General features: G+C 43.7%; 1 protein-coding gene across 1 annotated transcript in view; it reads right to left on the bottom strand.

Annotated features, from left to right (window-relative positions):
* Positions 1-12913, bottom strand: part of LOC147463621 (uncharacterized) — a 45416-nt gene extending 32503 nt beyond the window's left edge. Inside the window, exon 1 of the mRNA XM_086489847.1 lies at positions 12698-12913. Coding sequence (XP_086345973.1) covers positions 12698-12849 — 152 coding nt within the window. The 5' untranslated portion in view covers positions 12850-12913. The remainder of the gene's footprint in view (positions 1-12697) is intronic.
* Positions 12914-14451: the final 1538 nt, after the last annotated feature.

Below are 14451 nucleotides of genomic sequence, written 5' to 3'. Positions count from 1 at the left end.
GGCGGTTCATTCCAAAGTTTGCAGAGGTTGCTTCCCCTTTGCATATCTTGAAACAGAAAGGAGTCCCTTTCTCGTGGGGACCCACAGAGGTAACTGGCTTTTAGACTTTGAAAGAGAAATTGACTACTGGGTTAGTTTTGACTTTGCCGGACTTGCAGAAGTCATTTGAAGTATATTGTGATGCTTGTGGTCGTAGTCTGGGTGTGGTCTTAATGCAAGAAGGCCATGTCATTGCTTACGAGAGCCGATTGTTCTCAAGGCCGGAAATGACAGCACAAATTTATGAGAAAGAGCTTTTGGCACTTATCCATGGTCTTACTCAGTGGCGGCATTACCTACTCGGAGCGGATTTTACTGTCTTTACAGACCATCAAAGTTAACACTACTTCTTGTCACAGAAGCAACCATCGGAAAAGCAGATGCGGTGGGCGAACATCTTGTCACAGTTTCACTTCCAGATTGTCCATGTTCAAGGATAGAAGAATTTGGTGGAACATGCGGTTGCAATTCTCGTCATCTTTCCACCCACAGACTGACGGGCAATCTGAGATTGCCAATTCAGTGGTTTTAGATTTATTGAAGTCTTACATCTCAGATCAAAAGGCTCAATGGGAAAAGCATTTACCTTTGGTGGAATTTGCCTACTATAACACGATACACTCTTCGACAGGGAAGACACCATTTAAGATTGTTGAAGGTGCTGCGAAGGTTCCACCCTTCCTAAGCACAAAAGATAAGATTTTTGAAGCTCATGAGTATAGACACGGCTTTTGCCAAGGTCCACGAGGCTATGCAAAAATCTCAAGAACGACAGAAAAAGGCAGTGTAACAGAGTTGGACACTCCAAGTCAAGAATCAACCGCGACAGCACCAAATAACCACTTCAAAACAATTCACAGATCACAATAGATTTGCACTGGCCCGGCGGAGTTCCGTGCCTAGAGATATTGGCCCCAAAGATTGGCACCCCTTTCGGTATTTCTTTTTGTATTAATCAATCATCAAAGTACAAGAGAGCGGTTAGGGTTTCACTCTCAGACTCTGCGTCCAGATGCTCTGAGAAGTGAGACCCTCACCACTAATTTAAAGGTTACAAGGGATGCCCAAAAGCAGAGCCCCAAAAGCTTTAAAAATAAAAAGCATCAGTTCTCTCTCTCTCTTAGAGAGTCTTTTCTCTTTTTTAAATAAGAAAAAGCAAAATTCGCGACGCTCATCATTTTCCCAAAAAAAAAAAAAAAACCTCCGCGATTTTCGGAAATTAGGGTTTTTGGCAAAAAAATTAGGATTTACAAGAATTTTACGGTTTCTGGTAGAAATTAGGGTTTCTTGTAGAAATTAGGGTTTCTGCTGTCCGTAGCCACGTCATCACTTTGTGACATACCCCCCTCTTGAAAACATTGTAATCGACCGCGATTACGCTTGCAAAACCGACAAAAGCCGTAAATCGTCTTAGCAGACACTGACTATTAGTACCTACGTACTAGGAACACACATCTAGCACATGTACAAAATCGACAGTCACATCACACGACATCACAGGAGATCACATGACATTCAACATTCATTCGGATCTTAGACCATGATTTATCGGCAATGTAGCTAGCAATCACATCTAGGTCCAATCGGGACCTCATCGATGTCCGATTGACTAACCCCTATTGCAACCATGTCTATTCGAGATCAATCAGACCAAAATGCTGCAGTCATTTCGCTATCAATTCCTGCACTCACAAGAAGTCAAGAACAAATCAGTATCATTATCAGGAATTCCATTTCATAAAGTCATCCAGCAAAATACTGTCAGCTCTCAGTATCCCTGAAGCTCAAAGAGATATCAGTGACTTTAGTATCAAAATAGAGGCATCTGTTGACAAAGGAGCGGAGTAACTCCCCTCTTGTGCATCCCACTGCACCAGATCTTCGGCCAAGCTGAGTTTCTGGGTTCCGTTTGGAGTAGACTAAGCTAAACCAAAACATCGAGGTAAAGTTTCACAATCCGAGGAGTATCTGCTAGGTCCTCCTCCTCCATCCACTTCGCATCAAATGCAGGAAAGTTCTTGAACTAAACCAAGAACCGCCTTTAGACTTTACCTTTCTTCGTATCGTTATGTGCCAAAATCTGTTCAGGAACAAGGATCTCCTCGTTTTCTTCCACTTCGGGTTGCTCATCAGGCTCCCCATCATCAGGCACATCACCCTTAACAGGGTTCAAGAGACTCACATGCAATGCATTATGAATCCTCCAAGTATCTCGCAATTTCAATCGGAAGGAGACATCATTTATCTTGTCAGTGATCTGGAAAGGTCCGTAGTATCGCATACTAAGCTTAGGAAAAAGCCTCTCCTTTCCCTTTTTCCTTTGTAGGCGTGCCTTCTCAAAAGTAAGAGCACCCAATCATCCTCCTTCAATTTCAAGTCACGACGTTGGCGATCCGCTGCCTTTTTCTGTCGTTCTTGAGACTCCTGCAAAGTCTCGCGAACCTTGGCAAAAGCCGTATCCAAATCTCGCGAATATTCATCCGCTTCCAATATCTAATCTTTCGTGCTCAGGAAGGATGGAACCTTCGCAGCACTTTCAACAATCTCACATGGCGTCTTCCCCGTCGAAGAGTGTATCGTGTTACTGTAGGGAAATTCCACCAAAGATAGGTGATAGGTTCTTTTCCCATTGAGTCTTCTGATCCGAGATACAAAACTTCAATAAATCTAAAATCACTGAATTGGCAATCTCAAATTGCCCGTGAGTCTGCAAGTGGAACGATGACGAGAATTGCAACTGCGTGCCAATGTTCTCCCAAATTGCCTTCCAAAACAAACTCATAAATCTGGGGTCTCTGTCAAAGACAATCGTCTCAGACGTGCCATGTAATCGGAAAATCATCGTGATCATTCTGTGTTCTCGGGAGATCAAAAATGAAATCCATTGCAATACTTTCCCAAGGGTGGATGGGTATGGGTAAAGGCTGTAACAATCCCTGTGCCTTATGCCTGTCAAACTTGACCTTATGGCATACCAAGCAACTGTGCACAAACTCTTCCACATCCTTTTTGAGTCTCGGCCCAAAGAAGTATCTCTCTACCCCCTTCATGGTGGTAGCAATGCCGCGGTGACCCGTAAAAGGCGGACAGTGGCATTCAGTCATAACCTTATCCCTCAACGGTTGTGTAACGCACAACAGTCTTTTTCGTCAAGTAGCCTTCCCGAAGGAAGTATCCAGCTACTCTCTCCCCATCCCGTATTCGTGTGAAAATATCTGCAAAATCTATATCTGTGGCATACTGATCGACCATATCCTCGAAGCTCATATGATGTATCGCGAAAACAGCCAAAACCAACGGTTTCAAAGACAAAGCATCTGCCACCACATTCTTTTATCCCTGCACATGGACAATCTGGAAGTGGAACACTGTGACAAGATGTTCGTCCACCGCATCTGCTTTTCCGAAAGCTGCTTCTGTGACAAGAAGTAGCGCAAACTCTGATGGTCTGTAACGACAGTAAAATCCGCTCCGAGTAGGTAGTGCCGCCACTGAGTAAGACCATGGATAACCACCAAAAGCTCTTTCTCATAAATCTGTGTTGTCATCTCCGGGCTAGAGAACAAACGGCTCTCGTAAGCTATGACATGGCCTTCTTGCATCAAGACCGCACCCAAACAACAACCACAAGCATCACAATATACTTCAAATGAATTCTGCAAGTCCAGCAAAATCAAAATAGGTCCCGTAGTCAATTTCTCTTTCAGTGTCTGAAAGGCAGTCACCTCTGTGGGTCCCCACGAGAAAGGTTTTCCTTTCTGTGTCAAGGTATGCATAGGGGAAGCAACCTCTACAAACTTTCGTATGAACCGCCTGTAGTACGAACACAGTCCCAAGAAGCTTCTAACTTCATGGACATTTCTCGAATCGGGCAAATCACGGATAGTCTCTATCTTGGCCGGGTCCATTTGCACTCCTGCTGTGCTGACACAATGTGTCCCAAAAAGTGTATCTCTGGTAGGAAAAATTCACTTTTCTTTGCATTAATCACTAACGTGTGATATCGTAATGCCTGAAAGACTTGAAGCAGATGATCTCTGTGTTCTGCCTCATTCTTGGAGAAAACAATGATGTCGTCAAAGAAAGTGCCAACAAATAGCCTGTACTCTCGAAAAATCCTGTCCATCATCCGATTAAATGTCGCGGGAGCATTGGTTAAGCCAAAAGGCATCACCAAAAACTTAAATAACCCAAAAGTCGTCCGAAAAGCTGTCTTGTAGACATCTCTCGACGCTATCCTGATCTGATGATATCCACTCTTCAAGTCAATCCTGCTAAAGCACGAGGATCCCTGTAGCCTGTCGAGTATATCATCGATCCTAGGAATCGGAAATCTGTTCTTGATGGTGATTTCGTTTAGAGTGCTATAATCGATGCACATTCTCCAAGATCCGTCTTTCTTCAGAACCAACAACACTGGAGAGCAATACGGTGAAGTACTAGGCTGGACAAGACCCTTTTCCAAGAGGTCTTTCACTAGGTTCATAATCTTTTCATTCTATACTCGGCTCACACGGTAAGGTGGCCGATTCGGTGGCGTGCTTCCGGGTATCAGATCAATGGTCTGATCTTCACGCCCTCTGAAAAGCAATCGACATGAGTGTGGAGAAAAATCTTGGCGTTCTTTTGATCAGGTCAAAACATATTCAACCTTGATCCATCGTTCAGTTCTCTCGCAAAAGAATCAGTAAGACACTGAAGTTCATCGAGTACAATCTCTAAGCCCTTCATTTATCAAAGTCGCTTTCTCGGCCCGGTAGTCAACCACGGCGTAGTTCTTGTGGTACCAAGGGATCCTGAGTAGAACGTCACTCGCGTGCCCTGAACACCCCTGTCATTGGAAACAAAGTTTGCCAATGCTCGGTGTAATGGCAACATCCCATCCGGGTGCCAGTCGAACTACCTCCGCCTGTGGCGTCAGTCTGTCGGGCGTAATTCCAAATCGAGCTGCCAATTCCAAGTGAAAAGAAGTTGGCCTTGGCTCCTTCAAAAGAGCTTCCTGATCCTTCACTTTGCCCCAAAAAGCGGCAAACTTTGTACTTTCATTCATTTGATTCGGTGCAAGTCCCACGCCATGTGGTACCAGTTCTGCTTTTCAATCTGTCTTTTTTGCCACAATCCTCAGCTGCTCTCGAACTCTAAGGCCTGTCGTCGTTCTTTATCATTCTGTTCTTTATGTGGCTTATTAGGACACTTCGCGGAGATATGTCCCTGTTCCCCGCATCCAAAGCACTTCCCCTCTCTGATGAAGCGAGCTCTCTCCTCAGGAGTAAGCTTGGGTCGTGCATCCTTTTTCTCTGGGTTGCTCTTTTTCTTTCTACTTTCATTCCGCGAAGTCTGCTCGGCTCGTTGTGTCATGGCCTCATCTGTGGGGTAGGTCAGACTGCCAGAGTGAATGCAAAGCCCCGCTTCGCATGACTCATCAACTCCTGAATAGAAGCTGACTTTTGTTCCAAGCAGTGATCTCGGATCTCTGTAGGTAGACCCAAGGTAAACCGCTCAATCTGTTCTCTGAACGAGATCTTCTTGAATGAAGAGGCGGGTAGAAAAGAGCTCCAGAATCTTTCACAATAAGCATTGATTGTATCTTTCTTGGTCATCCGAAGATGGTTCCAAGCAACTCGTATATCTCGTTCATATTCTTGCGTCAACCAAGAAGAAATAAAAAGCTTTTTAAATTTCAGCCATTTAACTGGCGCAGTCTTGTTTAAAAGAAGCGTGGACCACCAAGTACGAGCATTCGTCTTAAGGTAAGAGACAGCTCTCCGAATCTTGGAGTGCTCTAAATAGCATCCTCCCGCGAAAGCGATGTCAAACTGCTGTATAAAAGACAAAGCCTTCGAAGCATCTGAGTATCCTGAAAAAGTATCAAACTTGATCGAGTGGCCACCTTCCTTAAACTCTCGGACTTTCTTGAATTTATCTTCGAGAAAATCATACTCGTTAGCTTTGTAAAAATTCTTCTTGTTCGCATAAAACTTTCCGTCATCGGAATCTGAGCTGTCTGTAGACGAGTCCTCAGTAGAACTGTCAGTCTCTGGGCAAGATGTAGCCTTCTTCTTGCCCTTTCCGAAGCTTTGTTTCTTGCTTCGCTTTTTACCTTTTCTGTCTTCTTCGCTCGAATCTGAAGAGCTAGAAGAACTGTCAGAAGAAGAAGAAGAAGAACTGGGTACTCCTTCAAATCGAACACGCTTCTTCTGTTTCTTTGCCTTGTCAAATGTCGACCGACGACCCAAATATCCCGGGAAGTCAATGCTTTTCTTCTGCTTTTTGTAGTGCTTTTTCCCTTTCTTTTGCAGGTCGAAAAGCTGAGCAATCCATGCATCAACCACGTTCTCCGGTTACTTCTCCGTATATTTCTTGGAGGCATAAGATTTCTTGAGAGCGGGTTTCGGGAGTGGTGTTGTGGTTCTTTGCCACTCCATCTATACCTCTTCCAAAGAGGTCTGGTTCATATACTTTGCCATCTTCGGGTCCTTAGCAAAATTGAGCATCATCTTTGTTGCATCGCCAATCAATTGACGACGCTCCATCTCTTGCTGCTCCGCCTAAGTAGGCTTAGGCGGGCCATACTCCGTGCCGAAATGTTCGTTGTGATCCCTGCCCGCATCTCCAGATGCAGAGGGAGTCGATTGATCATTGCCTGAAGCCATAGGTGCCGCGGGAAAAAAATTCGGGGATCGGATTTCCCATAGAAGAGAAATCGGCCGTGCTCTGATACCACTGTACCAGAGTTGGACACGAACCGCGACAGCACCAAATAACCACTTCAAAACAATTCACAGATCACAATAGATTTGCACTGGCCCGGCAGAGTTCCGTGCCTAGAGATATTGGCCCCAAAGACTGGCGCCCCTTTCGGTATTTCTTTTTGTATTAATCAATCATCAAAGTACAAGAGAGCGGTTAGGGTTTCACTCTCAGACTCTGCGTCCACATGCTCTGAGAAGTGAAGCCCTCACCACTTATTTAAAGATACAAGGGATGCCCAAAAGCAGAGCCCCAAAAGCTTTTAAAATAAAAAGCATCAGTCCTCTCTCTCTCTTAGAGAGTCTTTTCTCTTTTTTTATATAAAAAAAGCAAAATTCACGTCGCTCATCATTTTTTCAAAAAAAAAAAATAGTTCTTTTAAAGCCTTCGCGATTTTCGGAAATTAGGGTTTCTGGCAAAAATTAGGGTTTCTGTTACCGCCACGTCATCACTTTGTGACAGTGCCACGACGTGGGACTTAGAAATACATTTTCCTTCTTCCGGAGTTTCTACTACCCTGGGCTTTAATTTAAATGGGAGAGAATGTCACGATTGTGACTTGTTATACACTCTTCTTGATTCATTACAGATGCAAATGTGAAGTGTGACTAACCCAAGAAGACTCCTGTTCTCGAATGGTCACAACCCTTCGCTCTAGAGTCATGCCTCTTCACCGACAGCCACACTCCTTCGACGCCTAGTCATACCCCTTCAACCAATGGTTGCAGCTCTTCATCGAATGGATGTGTCTATTCGCCTAAAGCATGTGTCTCTTCGTGAAGGGTCATACCTTTTCATTTGTGACTCTTCGTCTTCTATATAAGGAGCCTATTGTACTCGGTTTTCAAGCAATTATCAATGAATCAAACACAGAGTCTTTTGAGTCTTATCTCTGAGTCAAGTTCAAGTTTCTAAAGTTTTAATCATGAGTTTAAGTACTTAATTAAGGATTAGTAACTAGAATCCTTATAGACAGTTCCAAGGTATTTCATACGGGATGGCTATTTGATGAAGAAAACGATGCTGTGTGTTACACAGCCATTGAGGGAAAAGGTCTTGACAAAGTGCCATTGTCCACCTTTTATGGGTCACCGCGGCATCGATACCACCTTGAAGGGTGTAGAGCATTACTTCTATTGGCCGAAACTCAAAAAGGATGTGGACGACTTTGTTCGCAATTGTTTAGTATGCCAAAAGGTCAAGTTTGACAAGCATAAAGCACAGGAATTACTACAACCTTTACCCATTTCCACCCGCCCCTGGGAAAGCATTGCTATGGATTTCATCCTTGATCTCCCTAAGACACAAAGTGGACACGATGGCATTTGGACTATCATTGACACATTTAGCAAGCAAGCTCACTTCATTCCTGTAAAGAAAACAGTCAAGCCGGACCATTTAGCGAGACTGTTCATTGCTCAGATATTTCGGTTACATGGCATGCTTGAGACCATAGTCTCCTACAGAGATCCCCGATTCACGAGTTTGTTTTGGAAGGCTATTTGAGAGAACATTGGCACGCGATTGCAGTTCTCGTCATCATTCCACCCGCAGACATATATGCAATCTGAGATAGCCAATTCATTAGTTTTGGATTTATTGAAGTCTTACATCTTAGGTCTTTCGAATCAAAAGACTCAATGGTAAAAATATTTGCCTTTGGTGGAATAGCCTACAATAACACAGTTCACTCCTCGACGGGGAAGGCGCCATTTGAGGTAATCGAAGGTGCTAAGAAGGTCCCTCCCTTTCTAAGCACTAAAGACAAGATTTTTGAAGCCGATCAGTATACAAGGGACTTGGACATTGCTTTTGCCAAGGTTCGAGAGGCTCTAGAGAAGACTCAAGCACAACACAAGAAGGCAGCGGATCAACATCGACGCGACTTGAAGTTGAAGGAAGATGATTGGGTGCTCTTACGTTTTGAGAAGGCACAACTAAGGACACGAAAAGGAAAGGAGCGGCTTTTTCCAAAGCTTAGCATGAGGTATTATAGCCCTTTCCAGATTAAAGAAAAGATAAAATGATGTATCCTTCAGACTCAAGTTGCCAGATACTTGGAAGATTCACAATGCATTTCATGTGAATCTATGGAAACCCTTTAAGGGTGAGGTGTCAGTTGATGGGGAGCCTGAAGAGCAACCCGAAGTGGTAGAGAGCAACAGATTTTGGCATATAAGAAAAGAAAAGTGAAAGATAAAGTGATTCGGCAGTTCTTAGTGAAATTTAAGAACTATCTGACATTGGATGCGAAGCGGATGGAGGAGGACCTAGCAGATACTCCTCAGATTTTAGAACTTTACCTTACGGCTTTTGGTTTAGCTACGTCTACTCCGAAAGATCCCGTGGATCAACACGATTCAATCTGGTGCAGACGGGACTGCACAAGAGTGGAGTCACTCCGCTCCTTTGTCACAGGTTACATGGATGGTATAGAGTCTATAACAAACTTGGACACTCCATGTCACAAAACGGGAGCGTACACGAGCACTTGAAAATCAAAAAATTAAAATACTTTGCAAATGTGAGAGAAGGGAGAAGATCGACACAGTATTGGGGACCAGAAGATGGGCTGGTCCCCCCCCCGTTAAGAGTATTCTTTTATTCAGGGAGAATTCTTATACAAGCACGAGAACCCGAGGAAACCCCTCCGTTCTGTAATCTTAGACCCGAAGGTCGTGCTTTCCCATAAAGGGCTTGGACACAAGGCCATTCCTTCCCGTAAGGGACTTAGGCGCGAAGCCGTACTTTCCCGTAAGGGACTTAGGCGTGAAGCCGTACTTTCCCGTAAGGGACTTAGGCGTGAAGCCTTACTTCCCGTTAAGGACCTTCCCGTAAGACGAGAGATTCCTGCAAAACAAACCACACAAACACGCGACAACAATTCGTATGGCGAATCCACAATAGATACCTGTCGCTCTTGCGCGGGAAAAAGCGACTTCCGTGCTTCGTAGTCTCGCGATCTCTTGCGGCAGAGTCTTCTCTTGCTGACGTTGGTAGCCCCTTTGAGTGAGGGCATGTGGTGCTTTTATAGCTCCCTGGCCACGGCACGAATAGCTGCTCGCGTAGAGATCGCGGCCTCTTTTTTTTTTCTTTTTTTTTTCGCTGTGCCACCCGAAATAGGGGGAGAGAATTCGCTGGCTGGTTTTGTTGCTTTATCTTCTAAGTGGCCGCCCACTTATTAAGTGGGCGGCCGGCATATTTTAAAATTGGTCTGAACCTGCCCAAAAACTCAATAAAACCTTATAAGTTAAAACCAATGCATTTCACAACACTTCCCAGGCGTCCCTGAATGCAACCACATGCACGAATGCAATGCAAACATAGATTCCTCGCGGAAAAGCGTCTGCCTTCCCGCGATTGTTCCTGCTTTTCGTAAAAAGCTTCATTGAACCCATCTTTATTCTTGTGCTTGCATTCTTACGCGTACTTTCTTACTCAGTTCGGATTTCCTCCTTAGCCTACGGAATGCCCCCTTACTGATGCACCCGTCACCCATCATGTGACGCATCAGGGGCACTCGTAACCCGGCCCTTTCCACCGAACTTACGGAAACTCCTTCGCGATGTTTACCGTCACCCATCAAATGACACATCAGAGTTTGTCCGTTCTTGATGGCAGTTCCTGTAGCTACAATCTTTTAACAGTTCTTAGTGTACACATTAAAATATCCTAATTTCATAAAAAGAAACTAATCATTAAAAATAAGAAATAGTCCAATTAGCAACACTCCAAGTCAAGATTCTACCGCGACACAACAGAGATTCACTTCAAAAAAATTCACAATTCACACTTGATTCGACACGGCCTGGCGTAGTTCCGTGCCTAGAGATATTGGCCTCAAAGACTGGCGCCCCTTTTGGTATATCTTGTTGTATTAATCCATGTTCAAAGTACAAGAGAGTCGGTAGGTGCTCACTCTCAGACTCTGCGTCCAGATGCTCTAAGAAGTGAAGCCCTACCCCAAGAGATGCCCAAAAGCAGTTAAACTCAAAAGCTTATAACCTCCAAAAGCAATTATCCCAAAAGCTTTCGAAAACTAAAGCATCCGATCCCAAAAGCTGCTGTAAATCAACCAACACAATTTTCGGATTTCCGTACAAACTGCCATGTCAGTAGCGCAATTTCCGACATGATTTTTGAGGGTCCGTACATTCTGCCACGTCAGCCTGTCGACGCGTTTTACGAAGCCTGATGTCCAGGGGCCTGTTGCCACGTCACCAATTTGTGACAGAGTCACTGATTTTCCTTTGGATTTCAGGGATATTGTTGTGCTAACAATATTCTACTGTATGACTTTATGAATGATGAAAATGGGAATTCCCAAAATTGAACCTGAATAATGTCACATGCGTACTCTCTCATGTGAATTGTTTGAGTGCAGGAACTGAAAGACGAAATGATTGCAACATTTTGGTCTTGAAAATCTTTGTAGACATGGTCGCAATAAGGATTAGTGAATCCAACATCAGTGAGGTCCGGAATGGATCTAGATGCGATTACTAAATACGTTGCTGGCAGTCATGGCCTGAGATTAGAAATGAATCTTTTTATGATTGATTTGATCTGGATGTGATGTCATGTGATGTCATGTGGTTGTCGTCTTTGTACAAGTGCTAGATGTGTCTTGTCTAGTGCGTCGGTACTTAAGAATCAGTGTCTACTGAACTAGTTTATGGCCTCTGTCTGTTTTGTAGACGTAATCGAGGGCGATTACCATTCTTTCAAGAGAGAGATATGTCACAAATTGTTGACATGGCAAGACCAACTGATAATAAGTTGTTCCCAACTTATGGGCACTTGCCAAGGGGCCAAAGAAACACAACGGCAATTTAAAAAAAAAAAAAAAAGCACCGTTGATGTGGCTGGCTCTACGGCCACCTACGATAAGCGCTGCTGATGTGACAGGTGTGCAGAATACTGCGAATTGCGTTGACTGTTGTTGGCAGCTTTTGGCACCAGATGCTTTCAGATTTCAAGCTTACATGTAAACTACTTTTCCAAGGCCTAAGGCCTTTAAATAAGACCCAAGGCTCTCCTCTGGCTCATTCAGAGCTGACGAGCCAGTGAGCAGAGGAGAGTCAGGGCAATTGTAGAGCTCAATTGTTAATATAAAAAGAAATATCGAAAGGGGCGCCAGTCTTTGAGGCCAATCTCTCTTGGCACGGAACTATGCCGGGTCATGTCGACTCAATTTCACTGTGAGTTGATCCTGCGAAGTGTTTTAAGTAAATCACTCTCATGTCGCGACAGAGTCTAGACTTGGGGTGTCCAAGTTGGTTACAGGTACTAGGTCTCACAACTGTCGCCCTTGAAAGAGTAAGTTTGGTTCCTTAATCAGGAATCTCTTGAGGAGCTCCCCCTTGTTGAACCCTCACCTTGGGCAGCTTGCACATCAGCTCTCCTTCTAAGTGCACATGCTCTCAAATAGAAGTTTTGTGTATTATGATTTCCCATTTCCTACACACATCACACCTCAACAATCCATCGGCACCTTGAGCAACATTCGTTCCTATTTGGCAGGCTCCCGTAGGACCCACAAGCCCATGGCCACTAAAAGCATTGAAAGAAACATAACCATTATAGTGATTCGGTGAATCAATGCAAATCACACACCAAAGGGAAGTGATAGATCTCCACTCACATCTCTTAGCAAATCTGATACGCCAAAAATAAGGCACATTTTCTGTATTGCAGGAAAACACAAACCTAATACTTAGTTTTTTCTTTGCAGATGTCTTAAGTTAGGCAGAGAAACAATCGACAGTTTTTTCCCTGACATGTAGCTACTACCATCACACTTTGCAACGCAGCCTGGTACTTAAGATTGATCACAACATGTGACATAATTAACACCTGGAAAACCCTAATTTCAGGCTTCATCAAAGCAGGAGAAGGAAAGCAGTACCTGCCGAGATGGTTGCGCATGAAGTAGGGATCTTTGGCAAGATCGATGGTCTCCAGCGCAAGGCGCCGCAGCCGCTCACGACGATCAATAGCTTCATTCTGGGCAGAGGCAGCCCCTCCGCTACCGGGCTTGCTGCCCCACTCGCGGTCCATCGCCCTCCTCACGCACAGTAACCTAGAATGAACGCTAGAGAACAAGCACAGAAACAGTGTGAAACAAATTTAAAGCTTTGGCATGGTTTAAATAAATAGTTTCTTCAGAAATCGATTTTGGCTTTCTAAAACAAGCTTTTTGGTCTCCTAAGATCAGGCCTTAAAATCCACCACGTAGCCAGCCAAGTAATCTTTAGATTAAAAAACCGTGGACGGTTCAGATTATCACACAACGCACTGCATTACTATTTTGCGTCTCACATAGCAGCCTAAGTAAGGCTCACAGTTGTTGGCTGCGACCTCGTCATCGACAACTCGCTCCATTAACAGGTAGCAACAGCTTGTGTCGCTCACGTCATCTACGGCTTTTGGCTTTTGAGAGCCACATCCACAACATAAGCAACTTAAATTGCCTTGATTAATGCTTTTTGCTATTGGATGCTTTATTTAACATCCTCAATAGATTCCTAAAAACGTTTGCTAGAAGCTTTGTGTTGAGCTTCTCTAGTAATTCATCAAAAGTTTGCTCATTCATACTACAGATAAGGAAAAACACAAAAGTAAGCATTCATATTCGGCCTTCCTTGGGAATTATGTCCATGACCATGACAAAGGAAGGAGCTAATTGAGCATTAAGCTAAGTCGAAAGAAGAGGAATAACAGAAAAGAAGTGATGACGGTCGGCATGATACTAGAAAGAATATAATTTCCTTGACTTACAGTCAAGCTTGTTACACTTATTCTTAGGAACATGAAAAAATGCTCCACAGCCAAAAATTCGAAGATGTTCATAAAGGTGAACATTTTTAGACCAAAGCATCTTTGGGACCTACTCATCTAGCCAAGATTAGGTGACCTATTGATGAGATGAACTGCCTACGTGACCTATTGATGAGATGAACTGACGAAGCAATTGTTTCAGCCCAAAACCCTTTGGGTAGATTGGCATTAGACAACATAGATCCGATCTTCTCTAATATTGGTATGTTCGTCCTCTCTGCAACACCATTTTGTGGAGGATTGTAAGGAGCAATCAACTCGCGTTTAATTCCCTTTGAATCAAAACAGTGTTGAAAAGACTTTGAAACATACTCCCCACCATTGTTAGTGCATAAGCACTTGACATTCTTTCTACTCTAGCTCTCAACTAATGAGACAAACTTTATGAATGCATCAACACTTAATCCTTGTGTTTTAAGAGGATAAACCCAAAATTTGCAAGAATAGTCATCTATGAATGTGGCAAAATAAGAAATACCCCCTAATGAATGTGAATGTTGTGTGTCATGATAATCAATATCTAATTCTCTTAAATGATTTTCTCATGTTGAACTAATCATTTAATATGGGGAAGTGCCACGGGAGAAAAAGCTAGAATATTGGTTGAGCTAGCAGACAGGCCACAGTAGGGATCCAAAGGAGGGAAAATAGGGATCCAAAGGGGGGGGCATCTTTAAAAGAGCCATGTGCAACAATGGGCTTAAAAGACCCTAAGGTTCAGCCCATTAAGACATCCAAAATGCTAAGGTTCCAAAATTCAAAGGTTATATCCAAAGGTCAAACATTGGGGGAATCGGATGCTTTGTGTGTGTCCCAAAAGTC

Source organism: Adiantum capillus-veneris, chromosome 2 (genome assembly GCF_014529385.1).
Source record: "Adiantum capillus-veneris isolate H3 chromosome 2, ASM1452938v2, whole genome shotgun sequence".
NCBI lineage: Eukaryota > Viridiplantae > Streptophyta > Polypodiopsida > Polypodiales > Pteridaceae > Adiantum > Adiantum capillus-veneris.
The sequence above is the reverse complement of the archived record's forward strand: the minus strand, read 5'-3'. Positions and strand labels throughout refer to the sequence as shown.